At 41.2% G+C, this 13,221-nt stretch overlaps 1 protein-coding gene across 3 annotated transcripts in view; it reads left to right on the top strand.

Annotated features, from left to right (window-relative positions):
- ca5a (carbonic anhydrase Va) overlaps positions 1 to 13,221 on the top strand; it is a 63,525-nt gene that overhangs the window by 28,964 nt on the left and 21,340 nt on the right. For all 3 annotated transcript variants that reach the window (XM_073070177.1, XM_073070175.1, XM_073070176.1), the window contains exon 4: positions 7,439 to 7,557. In XM_073070177.1, coding sequence (XP_072926278.1) covers positions 7,439 to 7,557 — 119 coding nt within the window. The remainder of the gene's footprint in view (positions 1 to 7,438; positions 7,558 to 13,221) is intronic.

Genomic DNA, 13,221 nt, shown 5'->3' with positions numbered 1-13,221 from the left:
CAATCCCAGATTCTTTGGTCTAACCTTGTAACTGCAATCCTTTATCTCAGGGACATTCTTAACAAAATTCTCATTAATTCATTAGGCCTTTTGCACCCTTAATTGTGATATCCAATATTGAATGTAGTACGATAGTTGTGGCCTAAATACCATTTTGGTAGTGTAACCTTTCTACCTTAGTACCCTGTTCTTGTATTATTCCAGAATCTGACTGGAATTGTCCTCTTTGGATTATATTGTCCTGTTTGTATTTTTTGGGTTATAAAGCTATCACTGCACGTTTTCTCTTTAAATTTCATCTGAAGTCAATAATTATCCTTCTCACAGTTCATTACAAGTTTGGTGTGATCTACACATTTTGAAATTTTGGTTCACCCCAATCCAAGTTATTAATAAGAGCAACGGTCCCTGGGTCATTGTCTACCCCTATCACTTTAATAAACTACAATTTGCCATGATTCTACTTCCTGTCATTTTATATTAGATCACCTTTGCTGTATAACAACAAGACTATTAAAATAAGAGAATGTGTCATCATTGTGAGTTGTTCATGTTTATCCTTCCAAAAATGGCAATGGATCACTGCAGTACTTCTGGTTATAAGAGTTTCCACTGTTGAGGAGGGAATTGCAGAATTCAATTCTGGTGATAATGACTGAATGCTGAACATGGCGAGGACTCTGTAGGCGGTTGTGTTCCCAGTTACTTCCTGACCTTGACCTCCCTCGTGCTGTTGGCTGTGAGTTTGAGAGGTGGTATTGAAGTCAATGATTAACTGCTGTGCATTTTTGCAGCTGTGACATATTACCATAAGACAAAGAAGCAGAAGTTGGCCATTCGGCCCATCGAGTCTGCTCTGCCATTTCATCATGAGCTGATCCAATTTCCCCTTTAGTCCCATTCCCCTGCCTTCTCACCATAACCTTTGATGCCCTGTCTACTTAGATACCTATCAATCTCTGCCTTAAAAACACCCAATAACTTGGCCTCCACTGCCGCCCGTGGCAACAAATTCCCTAGGTTCACCACCCTCTGGCTAAAAAAAATGTTTTCGCATCCCTGTTCTGAATGGGTGCCCTGCAATCCTCCAGTCATGTCCTCTCATACTAGACTCCCCCACCATGGGAAACAACTGTGCCACATCCACTCTGTCCATGCCTTTCAACATTCGAAATGTTTCTATGAGGTCCCCCCTCATTCTTCTAAACTCCAAGGAGTACAGTCCAAGAGCGGTCAAGCGTTGCTCATATGTTAACCCTCTCATTCCCGGAATCATTCTAGTGAATCTTCTCTGTACCCTCTCCAATGTCAGCACATCCTTTCTTAAATAAGGAGCCCAAAACTCCAAGTGAGGTCTTACCAGTGCCTTATAGAGCCTCAACATCACACCCCTGCTCCTATACTCTATTCTTCTAGAAACTATGCCAACATTGCATTCGCCTTCTTCACCATCGACTCAACCTGGAGGTAACCTTAAGGGTATCCTGCACGAGGACTCCCAAGTCTTGTTGCATTTCAGAACTTTGAATTCTCTCCTGATGTAAATAATAGTCTGCCCATTTATTTCTTCTACCAAAGTGCATGACCGTACACTTTCCAACATTGTCATTCATTTGCCACTTCTTTGCCCGTTCCCCCAATCTATCCAAGTCTCTCTGCAGACTCTCTGTTCCCCCAGCACTACCGGCCCCTCCGCCTATCTTTGTATCATCAGCAAACTTAGCCACAAAGCCATCTATTCCATAATCCCAATCGTTGATATATAACATAAAAAGAAGCGGCCCCAACACGGACCCCTGTGGAACACCACTGGTAACCGGCAGCCAACCAGAATGAGATCCCTTTATTCCCACTCTCTGTTTCCTGCCAATCAACCAACGCTCTATCCACGTTTGTAACTTTCCCGTAATTCCATGGGCTCTTATCTTGTTTAGCAGCCTCATGTGTGGCACCTTGTCAAAGGCCTTCTGAAAATCCAAATACACAGCATCCAATGCATCTGCCTTGTCTAGCCTACTTGTAATTTCCTCAAAAAATTGCACCAGGTTTGTCAGGCAGGATTTTTCTTTAAGGAAACCATGCTGAGTTCTGCCTATCTTGTCATATGCCTCCAGGTACTGTACTCCGTAACCTCATCCTTGACAATCGACTCCAACAACTTCCCAACCACCGATGTCAAGCTAACAGGTCTATAATTTCCTTTTTGCTTCCTTGCCCCCTTCTTAAATAGCGGAGTGACATTTGCAATCTTCCAGTCCTCCAGAACCAGGCCAGAACCTATTGACTTTTGACAGATCATTGCTAATGCCTCTGCAATCTCCACTGCTACTTCCTTCAGAACACAAGGGTGCATTCCATCTGGTCCAAGAGATTTATCTACCCTTAGACTATTCAGCTTCCTAAGTACTTTCTCTGTTGTAATTGTGACTATGCATATTTCTCTTCCCCGACACCCTTGAATGTCCGGTATATTGCTGATGTCTTCCTCAGTGAAGACTGATGCAAAATACTCGTTCAGTTCCTCCGCCATCTCCTTATCTCCCATTACAATTCCTCCAGCATCATTTTCTATCAGTCCTATATCTATTCTCACCTGTCTTACTCTTTATATACTTGAAAAAGCTTTTAGTATCCTCTTTGATATTATTTGCTAGCTTCCTTTCATTGTTCATCTTTTCCTTGTTAATGACCTCCTTAGTTTCCTTTTGTAAGCTTTTCAAAAACTTCCCAATCCTCTGTCTTCCCACTAATTTTTGCTTCCTTGTATGCCCTCTGCTTTGCTTTTACTTTGGCTTTGACTTCTCTTGTCAGCCATGGTTGCATCCTTCTTCCATTCGAAAATTTCTTCTTTGGAATATATCTGTCTTGCACCTTCCTCACTTCTCGGATAAACTCCAGCCTCTGCTGTCCTTCCCGCTAGTGTCCCTTTCCAGTCAACCCTGGCCAGTTCCTCTCTCATGCCACTGTAATTTCCTTTACTCCACTGAAATACTGGCACATCGGATTTTGGCTTCTCTTTCTCAAATTTCACAATGAACTCAATCATGTTATGATCACTGCCTCCAAAGGTTCCTTCACTTCCATCTCTCTAATCACCTCTGGTTCGTTACACAATGCCCAATCCTGTACAGCCAATTCCCTAGTGGTCTCAGCAACAAGTTGTTCTAAAAAGCCATCTCATAGACATTCTACAAATTCTCTCTCTTGAGATCCAGTGCCGACCTGATATTCCCAATCCACTCGTATGTTAAAATCCCTTACAATTATCATAAAACTGCCCTTCTGGCAAGCTTTTTCTATTTCCTGTTGTAATTTGTAGTCCACATCACAGCATCTGTTTGGAGGCCTGTAGATATCTGCCATCAGGGTCCTTTTACCCCTGCAATTTCTTAGCTCAACCCATAAAGATTCTGTACCCTTCTGATCCTATGTCAACTCTTTCTAATGATTTAATATCATTTCTTACCATTAAAGCCATGCCACCCCCTCTACCTACCTGCTATCCTTCCGATACACTGTGTATCCTTGGACGTTCAGCTCCCAGAGACATGCATCCTTTAGCCACGTCTCAGTGATGGCCACAACATCCTTTGATGGGAGATTGTATGTTTGGACTGGTGTTCCGGGTATTGGCCAGAAGGAGAAGTCTAATTCTGAATGGTATTGAGTTACTGAAATTGCATGCATTTAGACAAGTGGAGACTATTGCATTGCAATCCTACCTTGTGCCTTATGGTGGAAAGGTTTAGGAATCAGTGGGTGAATCAAACTCTCAGACTCTATTCTGCTCATACTGTTTTGGCTAATCTGGTTGAATTTCTGATTTTGGTGGTGGAGAAAATGGTAATGCCATTGAATGACCATTTTAGGTACCCAGAGGCATATGTGAGGGCAAATCAGAAGCCATGGCTTACTGCTGAGGGATTGTAATGCTGCCTTTAGATCGCGGAATGCTACAGCTTTCATGAAAGCAAGAATTGTGCTTTCGTGCTCCATCAGGAAAGCGAAATGGGAGCATTCTGAGAATTTATAGCCACTCCTGCAATACCAGGGTCACAAGACCTTCCTCGTCAGCATTTTGTCCTGCGCATCAAACAGGCATAGTCCATTCAGTCCATGTGGGCAGCAATATTTCTCATCCCATTACACTGAGCACTGGCACTTCCTAAGACTGTGTTCAACCACTGCTGTTTACATTGAAGATGCATGACTGTGTTCCAGAATCTAGCTGAAACCGTGTCATCAAGTTTTCAGATGACGCAACAGTGGTTGGCCTTATCAAGAACAATGACAAGATGAGTACAGTATAGGGAGGAAGTGGATCAGCTGGTGGATTGGTGTGAGAAGAACAACCTAAGCCTGAATGTGGATAAAACAAAGGAAATCATTGTGGACTTCATGAACTACAGATGAACCACCCTCTCTACCAATAGGTGGCTTCTCCATAGAGAGAGTTAAGTGCACCAAGTTCCTGGGAGTTAATAACAAAGCTGACCAAACCTGGTCCCTTAATATCACCTCCCTGACAAGAAGGTGCAGCAGCACCTCCACTTCCTAAGGAGATTGAGCCAAGCAAGGCTCTCTTCCCTGCCATCTCCCCCCCCCCCCCCCCCCCCCATCTCAACTGTGTTTTACAGGATCACCATTGAGAGCATCCTGACAGGTATGGGAGCAATCAAGTGTCGGACCAGAAGTCCCTACAAAGGACTGTGAGAACAGCTGAGAGGATCATGCGTGTCTCCCTACCATTCATCGAGGACATTTATCAGGAGTGCTGCATATGCAGGAGTCTTTGTATTTTTTAAGGATCACAATTATTCATCTAGCATCCTCTTTGACTTTCTACCACCAGGCAGGAGTCTACAATGCATAAAAACAAAAATGGTCAGGATGAGAAACAGTTTCTTCTCCAAGGCGATTAGGTTTCAAAGTATTCAAAGTATTACTGGTTAATTTTTTCTGTACCTTACAATATTTCATATTAATGTATTTTAATTTGTTTATGTATGATTCACCTGTAGATTTTATCCTTGCCTTCATAGGTTATCACATGTTATGTGTACTACTGTGCTTGACACTCTGGTATGGTGAAAGGTTGGCTCGTTTTTATATACATTATATGGTTTTATATATAATATATAGTTAAATGACAATAAACTTGACTTGATTTGTTCTTAAAGATGGTAGTTGCTTGGCACTTGGAGAGCATAAACATTGCTTGCTACTGATCAGCCTATGTTTGAGTAGGTTCTCTGGTTCTTTACACATATGATGAACTACTTATTCTTAGTTGTGAATATAATTGAACATTGTGTACTCCCTCCTTCTGGTTCCTAGGTACAACAATTAAATTAGGTGTACCTTGTAATAATTCTTAGCATGCTAATAATTCTAGGAATACATTGCAGCAGATCTTACTGGCATTGATAGCATAATGGTAATTTATACTAGCTTCAAGCTTAAAAAACAAGGTTTAGTCATATAGTAGACAACGGGGTGACCCGTCGGGGCATCCTTTTAGAGAAAGGTATTGCAGTCTGATGTGACCAGAATGAACATTAAATTTTCAAGAATGCTATTGGTATTGCTTTGCTTTGGAAATTGAAAATGAAAAATTCAGTTTATTAAAGAAGAAAGACGAATATAGGCAAATGTAGCTCCTCCTGGTTTAACGACGGACACTTCTGATGGCAACATTTCTAGTTTTCCTCTGATGGATCGGAGACTTGACTGACAGCTCACCCCAACTCCCCCTCCCTCCGTAGAACCGCTATCAACCGTCCCTATTTACCGTCTAACCCGGGTTTCAACTCAACCATATGAACTACAGCTCCCACAATGCACGTCAGGAATTATGGACCAAATGCAGACATAGTCCCTTTCCGCTGGTAGGGGTGGGTGGTGTTGACGGGTTATCACGTGATAAATTTAGAGAAGTTGAGCATTTCCCAGTTTAAACTTTTGGGAAAATTGTTCAGTTTTTCCACGTTTCGTCCCTAGCTTCGACTGCAGTCTGCTTTTCAATCATGGACCCATTTCTTTCCTGCAGCTCCAACATCAATTTTTTTTTTAAAGTGGTGTCCCCTCAGATTTTTTTCATTTAAGATAGTCGGCTTGAAGCTGAACACAAATATAATTTTAGACCACTTGCATTGCATAGGAATTAAGAGAAACAAGAAATTAACTTTCATTGAATATAATGTGTTTAATTGCACAATGATGCTGACACTTTGTAATTGTTCAACTAAGCTAAAAATGTTGATCATTTTCATTTGTACTCAGTGTGCGAGTCCTTTCGCTTACATATCTAACAATAAATAGCCAGCATCGATGGATTCCAGCTGCCCTGATAGTGCTTCTACATGATTGAATGTCCCGTTGAAACCTTTCACTGTATTCAGATACAAAGCAGTAACACTAAAGCTGATTATTCTTGATGATGTGGTTAGCGCTCTTCTAAATGGACGTGACTGCTGTCCTTTGACTGCAGCAAAGGGTTTTATGGGTGTCTTGAAGCATGTCATTGCAATAAGATTTATTTATCTCTTATTGATGGGTGGCAGTTAGATCTGTCCCAATCCTGCATACGGTGATAGTGATTAGCATCATTCTTGGTGTCGATGCTGAGGCTGTCCGTGCGTCATGGTGTCACGTTCGGATTTCCATGATGGCGGGTCTGCTCTCGGGTGAAAACGAAGCAGTTGATTTTGGCGAGTGAACAATTTTATACAAATATATAACCCTGACCTTTGCCTGCATTCTGTAAGTTAGTGCATTTTAAGTCGATTTAGCCAAAATAATAGTGCCGCTGTAATGACTATTTGCGCTAATTGGAGGTGACAAACAGACAGAGCATGAGAGTTTTAGTAGTACTGTATATAGATTTAGCTTCATATTTGTGTTGAGAAATGGGTATATTCTGGTCCTAAAAGTAAGTTTGAAGCTTTTGAGAAAATAACTTGGCAACTTTTTGGTTTGTCTGGTAATCTGGTCTTTTAGAATTCATCACATTTTAAGAATAAGTAAAAATCCAGGAGTAATTTTCCATAGGCAATTTTGAATGCATTGTCTTTCATATCTATTAAAAGCGAAATTTCTGACATTAACTTATAATATTACACAAATTTTAAACATTGAATGGAATGGCTCATTCATCGGTGTTTTCTTTCAAACTTGGCAGAATAATGTTGGGGGGAAACCATGTAAGCCATGGAGATAATTAGCTTGCCAATGCACATACAATTCTTAGGAACATGATCCACGCCAATTATGATATATCTTTTATGGCAATCTGTGCTCCAGGTCCAGATAATCCATTAGCAACACCAAATTGGGAGTTCAAAAGTATTATTTGACTTTGCTTCGCACTTGATTGATTTTCTTTTAATGTTTACAACAGTAAGTATTCAAATATACTTTGGATTTTTTTGTTTTCTAGTTATAAGCAATGGACCACTGCAAAACCATTACAGATTAAACCAATTCCATTTTCATTGGGGTGCAGAAAATAATCGTGGATCAGAGCACACAGTTAATAATCAGGTCTATCCTGCTGAGGTATGATTTTTCCAGTTCCACAGTTGTCTAAAATTTTATTGATAAAACTTAGTTCAGAAAAGTTGAAGAGAATATGCCTGAAAAATATCATTTTGAATTTGTTTTCTCCTTCCTTATGCTGTCCAAGATCCAAACAACAGGGCAAGCATGGGTACAGATTCTGCCACTATTCCTACATAAAAGGTAATCAAGAAAGGCAATTATCATAGGACAAGACTGAATACTGAGATCCAAAATTAATGATCAATAAAAACAATTGTTCATTCAGTTTTTGGACTGTGCTCTTGTCATTGATCATTGTTGTAAGCTGTTTACAGAATGTAATAGAGATGGCTGGGATTATTTTCTTATGTAGACATACAGTATATCTTGAATTTAGATATGGTTTTGAAGTTAAGATTATATAAAAATAGAAAATGCTCAAAGTGCTCAGCAGAAAGTGAAACACAGTTTATATTTGAGCGTAGAAGGTTGAGGGGGGATTTGATCGAGGTATTTAAAATTTTGAGAGGGATAGATAGAGTTGACGTGAATAGGCTGTTTCCATTGAGAGTAGGGGAGATTCAAACGAGAGGACATGATTTGAGAGTTAGGGGGCAAAAGTTTAAGGGAAACACGAGGGGGTATTTCTTTACTCAGAGAGTGATAGCTGTGTGGAATGAGCTTCCTGCAGAAGTAGTAGAGGCCAGTTCAGTTGTGTCATGTAAGGTAAAATTGGATAGGTATATGGACAGGAAAGGAGTGGAGGGTTATGGGCTGAGTGCGGGTAGGTGGGACTAGGTGAGATTAAGAGTTCGGCACGGACTAGGAGGGCCGAGATGGCCTGTTTCCGTGCTGTGATTGTTATATGGTTATATGGTTATATTTCAGGTTAAAGACCTTTTGTTAGAGCTGGCATTCATTTTTTTAAAATTGCACAACATTGCAGCATTGAAAAAAACTTCGCAACCAATTAACAGCATAAGAATATAACATAGCACAGTATAGAAACCAAGCTGTATGTCCAGCCCCACAAACATCGAAAGGGAGTTTCACTCAGGTCCACTGACTGGGTAGAAAAAGGCAGCGGTGGATCGCGGCAACGTAACTGAGTTCTGACCAGCAACCAATTGGAATTTGGGATTGATTAGCAAGAGCAGATTAAAGGAAGGTGGGGCAAGCACTGCGGCCATCGTCTGAGTGGACAGAGTTAGAGTGGTGATCTTAAGGCTTTAGCTTCAGTCAGAGAAAGCAAAAAGCTCTAGATAAAGTTTATTTTTCCTTCCCTTCATTATATCTGCTCAGTTGAGACAGTAGAGATGTCAAGTAGGGTAGTTGAATGTTCCTCTTGCAGTATGTGGGAAGGCAGGGAGACCTCTAGTCTCCCAGATGACTACAACAATAAGAAGTACATCCAGCTGCAGCTTCTAACAATCCGTTTTAAGGAGTTAGAGCTGGAAATGGATGAACTAGGCTAGGGATTATTTGGAAGACTGATGGGGGTGATACATATGACATGTGGAAGGGTAGTTGCACCCAGGCTACAGAACACAGGAAACTAGGTGACAATCAGGAAGGGGGTTAAACAGCCAGTGCAGAGTGCCCCTGTGGCCATCCCCCTCAACAACAGGTATACCACTTTGGATACTGTTGGGGGGGGTGACCTTACAGAAAAAAGTCACAGCAGTCAGGCCACTGGCTCTGTGACTCAGAATAGAAGTGGGGGAGAAGAGGTACACTGTGGTGATAGGGGATTCTTTAGTTAGGGAATGGACAAGAGGTTCTGTGGGCAATATTGAGATTCACAGATGATATGTTGTCTCCTGTGTGCCAGTGTTCTGGACATCTTGGATTGAGTCCTCAGCATTCTCAAGTGGGTGGGTGAACAGCCAGAGTAGTGGCCCATGTAGGTACCAATGACATGGTAGGACAAGTGACGAGGTTCTGCATAGGGAGTTCAGCAAGTTAGATGCTAAGTTAAAGGGCAGGTCCTCCAGAGTTGTGATCTCAGGATTGCTACCCATCCCATATGCTACTGAGGCCAGAAATAAGAAGATCATATAGTTTAACAGGTGGCTAAGGAATTAGAGTAGGAGTGAGGGAGTAAGATTTTTGGATCATTGGGCTTTCTTTCAGGGAAGGTGGGATTTGTACAAAAAGGACGGTTTGCACCTGAACTGGAGGGAGATTAATATCCCAGTGGGAAGGTTTGTTAATACTGCACAGTGGAGTTGAAACTAGAGTTGCAGGGGAATGGGAACCAGTGTACCAGAACAGTTAGTGGGGAGGTTGAGGAAGGAGGTGTTGTTAAGATCTCCGACAAAGTCAGGAATCAAAAGACTGAACATGGTGTGACTCGTGTCCTGAGCTGCGTCTATTTCAATGCAAAGAGTATCATAGGAAAGGCGGATCAGCTCAGGGCATGGATGAACATCTGGAATTATGATGTTGTAGCCATTAGTGAGACTTGGTTGCAGGAGGGGGAGGATTGGCAGCTCAATATTCCAGGATTCCATTGTTTCAGACATGACAGAGCTGGAGGGATTAAAGGAGAAGGGGTGATGTCAGGAAAAATGTCATGGCAGTGCTCAGTCAGGACAGACCAGAAAACTTAACTAGTGAAGTGTTATAGGTGGAATTGAGAAACAAGAAAGGTATGACTATGTTAAATGGGCTATTTTATGGACCACCCAACTGTCCTAGTGATTTAGAGGAACAAATTTGTAATGAGATTGCAGACTGATGCAAGAAACATAAGGTTGTTATAGTAGATAATTTTAACTTCCTACATTTTGACTGGGATTCCCACTCAGTAAAATGACGAGATGGGGTAGAGTTTGTCAAATATGTTCAGGAAAGTTTCCTTCATCAGTACGTAAAAGTTCCAATAAAAGAGCTTGCGATATTGAGTCCAAGAGATGGGATGTTATATGTAAGTTGTATAAGGTGTTGATGAGACCTAATTTGGAGACCTAGGACTCACATGGAGCCAGTGATCATTAATGGAGAGTGTGTGGAGCAGGTTAAGACCTACAAGTATCTGGGAGTACAGTTGGACGAGAAGCTAGACTGGACTGCCAACACAGATGCCTTGTGCAGGAAGGCACAGAGTCGACTGTACTTCCTTAGAAGGTTGGCGTCATTCAATGTCTGCAGTGAGATGCTGAAGATGTTCTATAGGTCAGTTGTTGAGAGCGCCCTCTTCTTTGTGGTGGCGTGTTGGGGAGGAAGCATTAAGAAGAAGGACGCCTCACGTCTTAATAAGCTGATAAGGAAGGCGGGCTCTGTCGTGGGCAAAGTACTGGAGAGTTTAACATCGGTAGCTGAGCGAAGGGCGCTGAGTAGGCTACGGTCAATTATGGAAAACCCTGAACATCCTCTACATAGCACCATCCAGAGACAGAGAAGCAGTTTCAGCAACAGGTTACTGTCGATGCAATGCTCCTCAGACAGGATGAAGAGGTCAATACTCCCCAATGCCATTAGGCTTTACAATTCAACTGCCAGGACTTAAGAACTTTTTAAAGCTATTATTAATGCTTTTTGAGCTAGTGATTTAGATGCATATCATATTATTACTGAGTTAAGTATTGTATTGTATGTAATGAGTTTTTGCTACAACAAGTGTACGGGACATTGGAAAAAATGCTGAATTTCCCCATGGGGATGAATAAAGTATCTATCTATCTATCTATCTATCTATCTAGAGTTCAGTTTTGGTCACTTACCTACAGGAAGGATATAAATAAAATTGAAAGAGTACAGAGAAATTTTACAAGGATGCTCCTGGGTCAGGTGAACCTGAGTTATAAGGAAAAATTGAATAGGTTAGGACTATTCTTTAGAATGTAGAAGATTGATAGAGGTATACAAAATTGTGAGGGATATAGAAAGGGTAAATGCAAGGAAGCTTTTTTCACGGAGGGTTTGTGGGACTACAACCAGAGGTCATGGGTGAAGGGTGAAAGGTGAGAAGTTTAAGGGGAACATGAGGGGAAACTTTTTCACTAAGAGGGTAGTGAGAGTGTGGAATGAGCTGCCAGTACATGTGGTGTATGTGAGCTCAATTTCAACATTTAAGAAAAGTTTGGATAGGTGCATGGATATTAGGGATATGGAAGGCCATAGTCCTGGTTTGCAAGTAGATGGGAGTAGGCAGTTTAACTGGCTTCAGCATGGACTAGATGGGTCAAAGGGTCAGTTCCTGTGCCGATGGTGACAAAACAGCATACAGGAGCGAGATACACTGGTTAGTTGAGTGGTATTACAGCAACAACCTTACACTCAAAGTCAACAAGACCAAAGGACAGATCCTGGACTACAAAAAGTGTAAGATGAGGGAACACGAACCAATCCTCTGGAGAGATCAGAAGTGGAGAGAGTGAACGATTTCAAGTTTCTGGGTGTCAGTACCTCTGAGGACCTAACCTGGAAGCAACATAATGATGCAGCTATAAAGAAGGCAAGACAGTGGCTAGATTTCATTAGGAGTTTGAAGAGAATTGGTTTGTCAACTAAAGCACTCAAATTTCTACAAATATACTTTGGGGAGCATTCTGACTGGCTGCATCACTGTCTTGGTATGGGGTGGAGAGTGCTACTGCACAAAATTGAAGTAAGTTGCAGAAACTTGTAAAATTAGTCAGCTGCATCATGGGTACTAAAGACATCTTCAAGGATCAGTGCCTTAGGAAGGCGGCATCCATCATTAAGGATCCTTGCCACCCAGGACATGCTCTCTTCTCATTGTTACTGTCAAGAAGGAGGTACAGAAACCTGAAGGCACACACACTATGATTCAGTAACAGCTTCTTTCCTTCTGCCATCCTATATCTAAATGGACATTGAACCCCTGAATGCTACCTCACTAAATTTTTAAATATTTTTGTCATTTGCACTACTTATTTTAACTTAACTATCATTTTTTCCTCTATTTATTTATCATGTATTTCATTGTACTGCTGCTGTAAAATTAACAAATTTCACAACATGATTCTGATTCTGATTCTGTACTTCTCTATGACTAGGGCATGACTTTGAGTTTGGAATAATTCATTGATGGCTCATGTTGACCAGGACTTAAGGAGAATTCCTGTGTCCTGCATAACACACCATGTTAACACTAATGGCCTCTGCAATGCAGACATATACTGAGTATTAATTTGCATTTAAAAGGTGACAGGTATCTGGTGCTCAGCTCCTGGATTGTAGAATTATGTTATTGCCCTAGTAATCGGATGATTTGCCAGTTATGTTGACTTGTGTTCAAATTCCACCTTTGCAGCTGGGGAACTTCAATGTAAATTGTAAATAAATTTGGAACAAACACGAGCATCATTAAGGGTAAGCAAAAACTGTGAGGTTGTTGTGAAAGCCAGCTGATACATTTTTGCCATTTAGCCTCACTAAATGTGACCACACCTAAGAATGTGGTTACTTCTTAACTGGTATCTGAATTGGTTTAGAGGACCACTAAGCTTAAACAGCAATTAGCAATCTTACCAGTGATCTTCACACACAGTGTATTAATAATAGAAAAAAAAGTTGCCAGAATCTTCTCCTGTGCTTTTGTTTCCTTTAGCTTTGATTACAGTTACCTGGCCAGACTCCTATTTAATACTGCTTGTAAAGCTAAGCTCATTCAAACATTCAAAGTTCACAATTGCCAATGTCATAATTCTCATC

Source organism: Hemitrygon akajei, chromosome 17 (assembly GCF_048418815.1).
Source record: "Hemitrygon akajei chromosome 17, sHemAka1.3, whole genome shotgun sequence".
In the NCBI taxonomy this organism is placed as follows: domain Eukaryota; kingdom Metazoa; phylum Chordata; class Chondrichthyes; order Myliobatiformes; family Dasyatidae; genus Hemitrygon; species Hemitrygon akajei.
The sequence above is the reverse complement of the archived record's forward strand: the minus strand, read 5'-3'. Positions and strand labels throughout refer to the sequence as shown.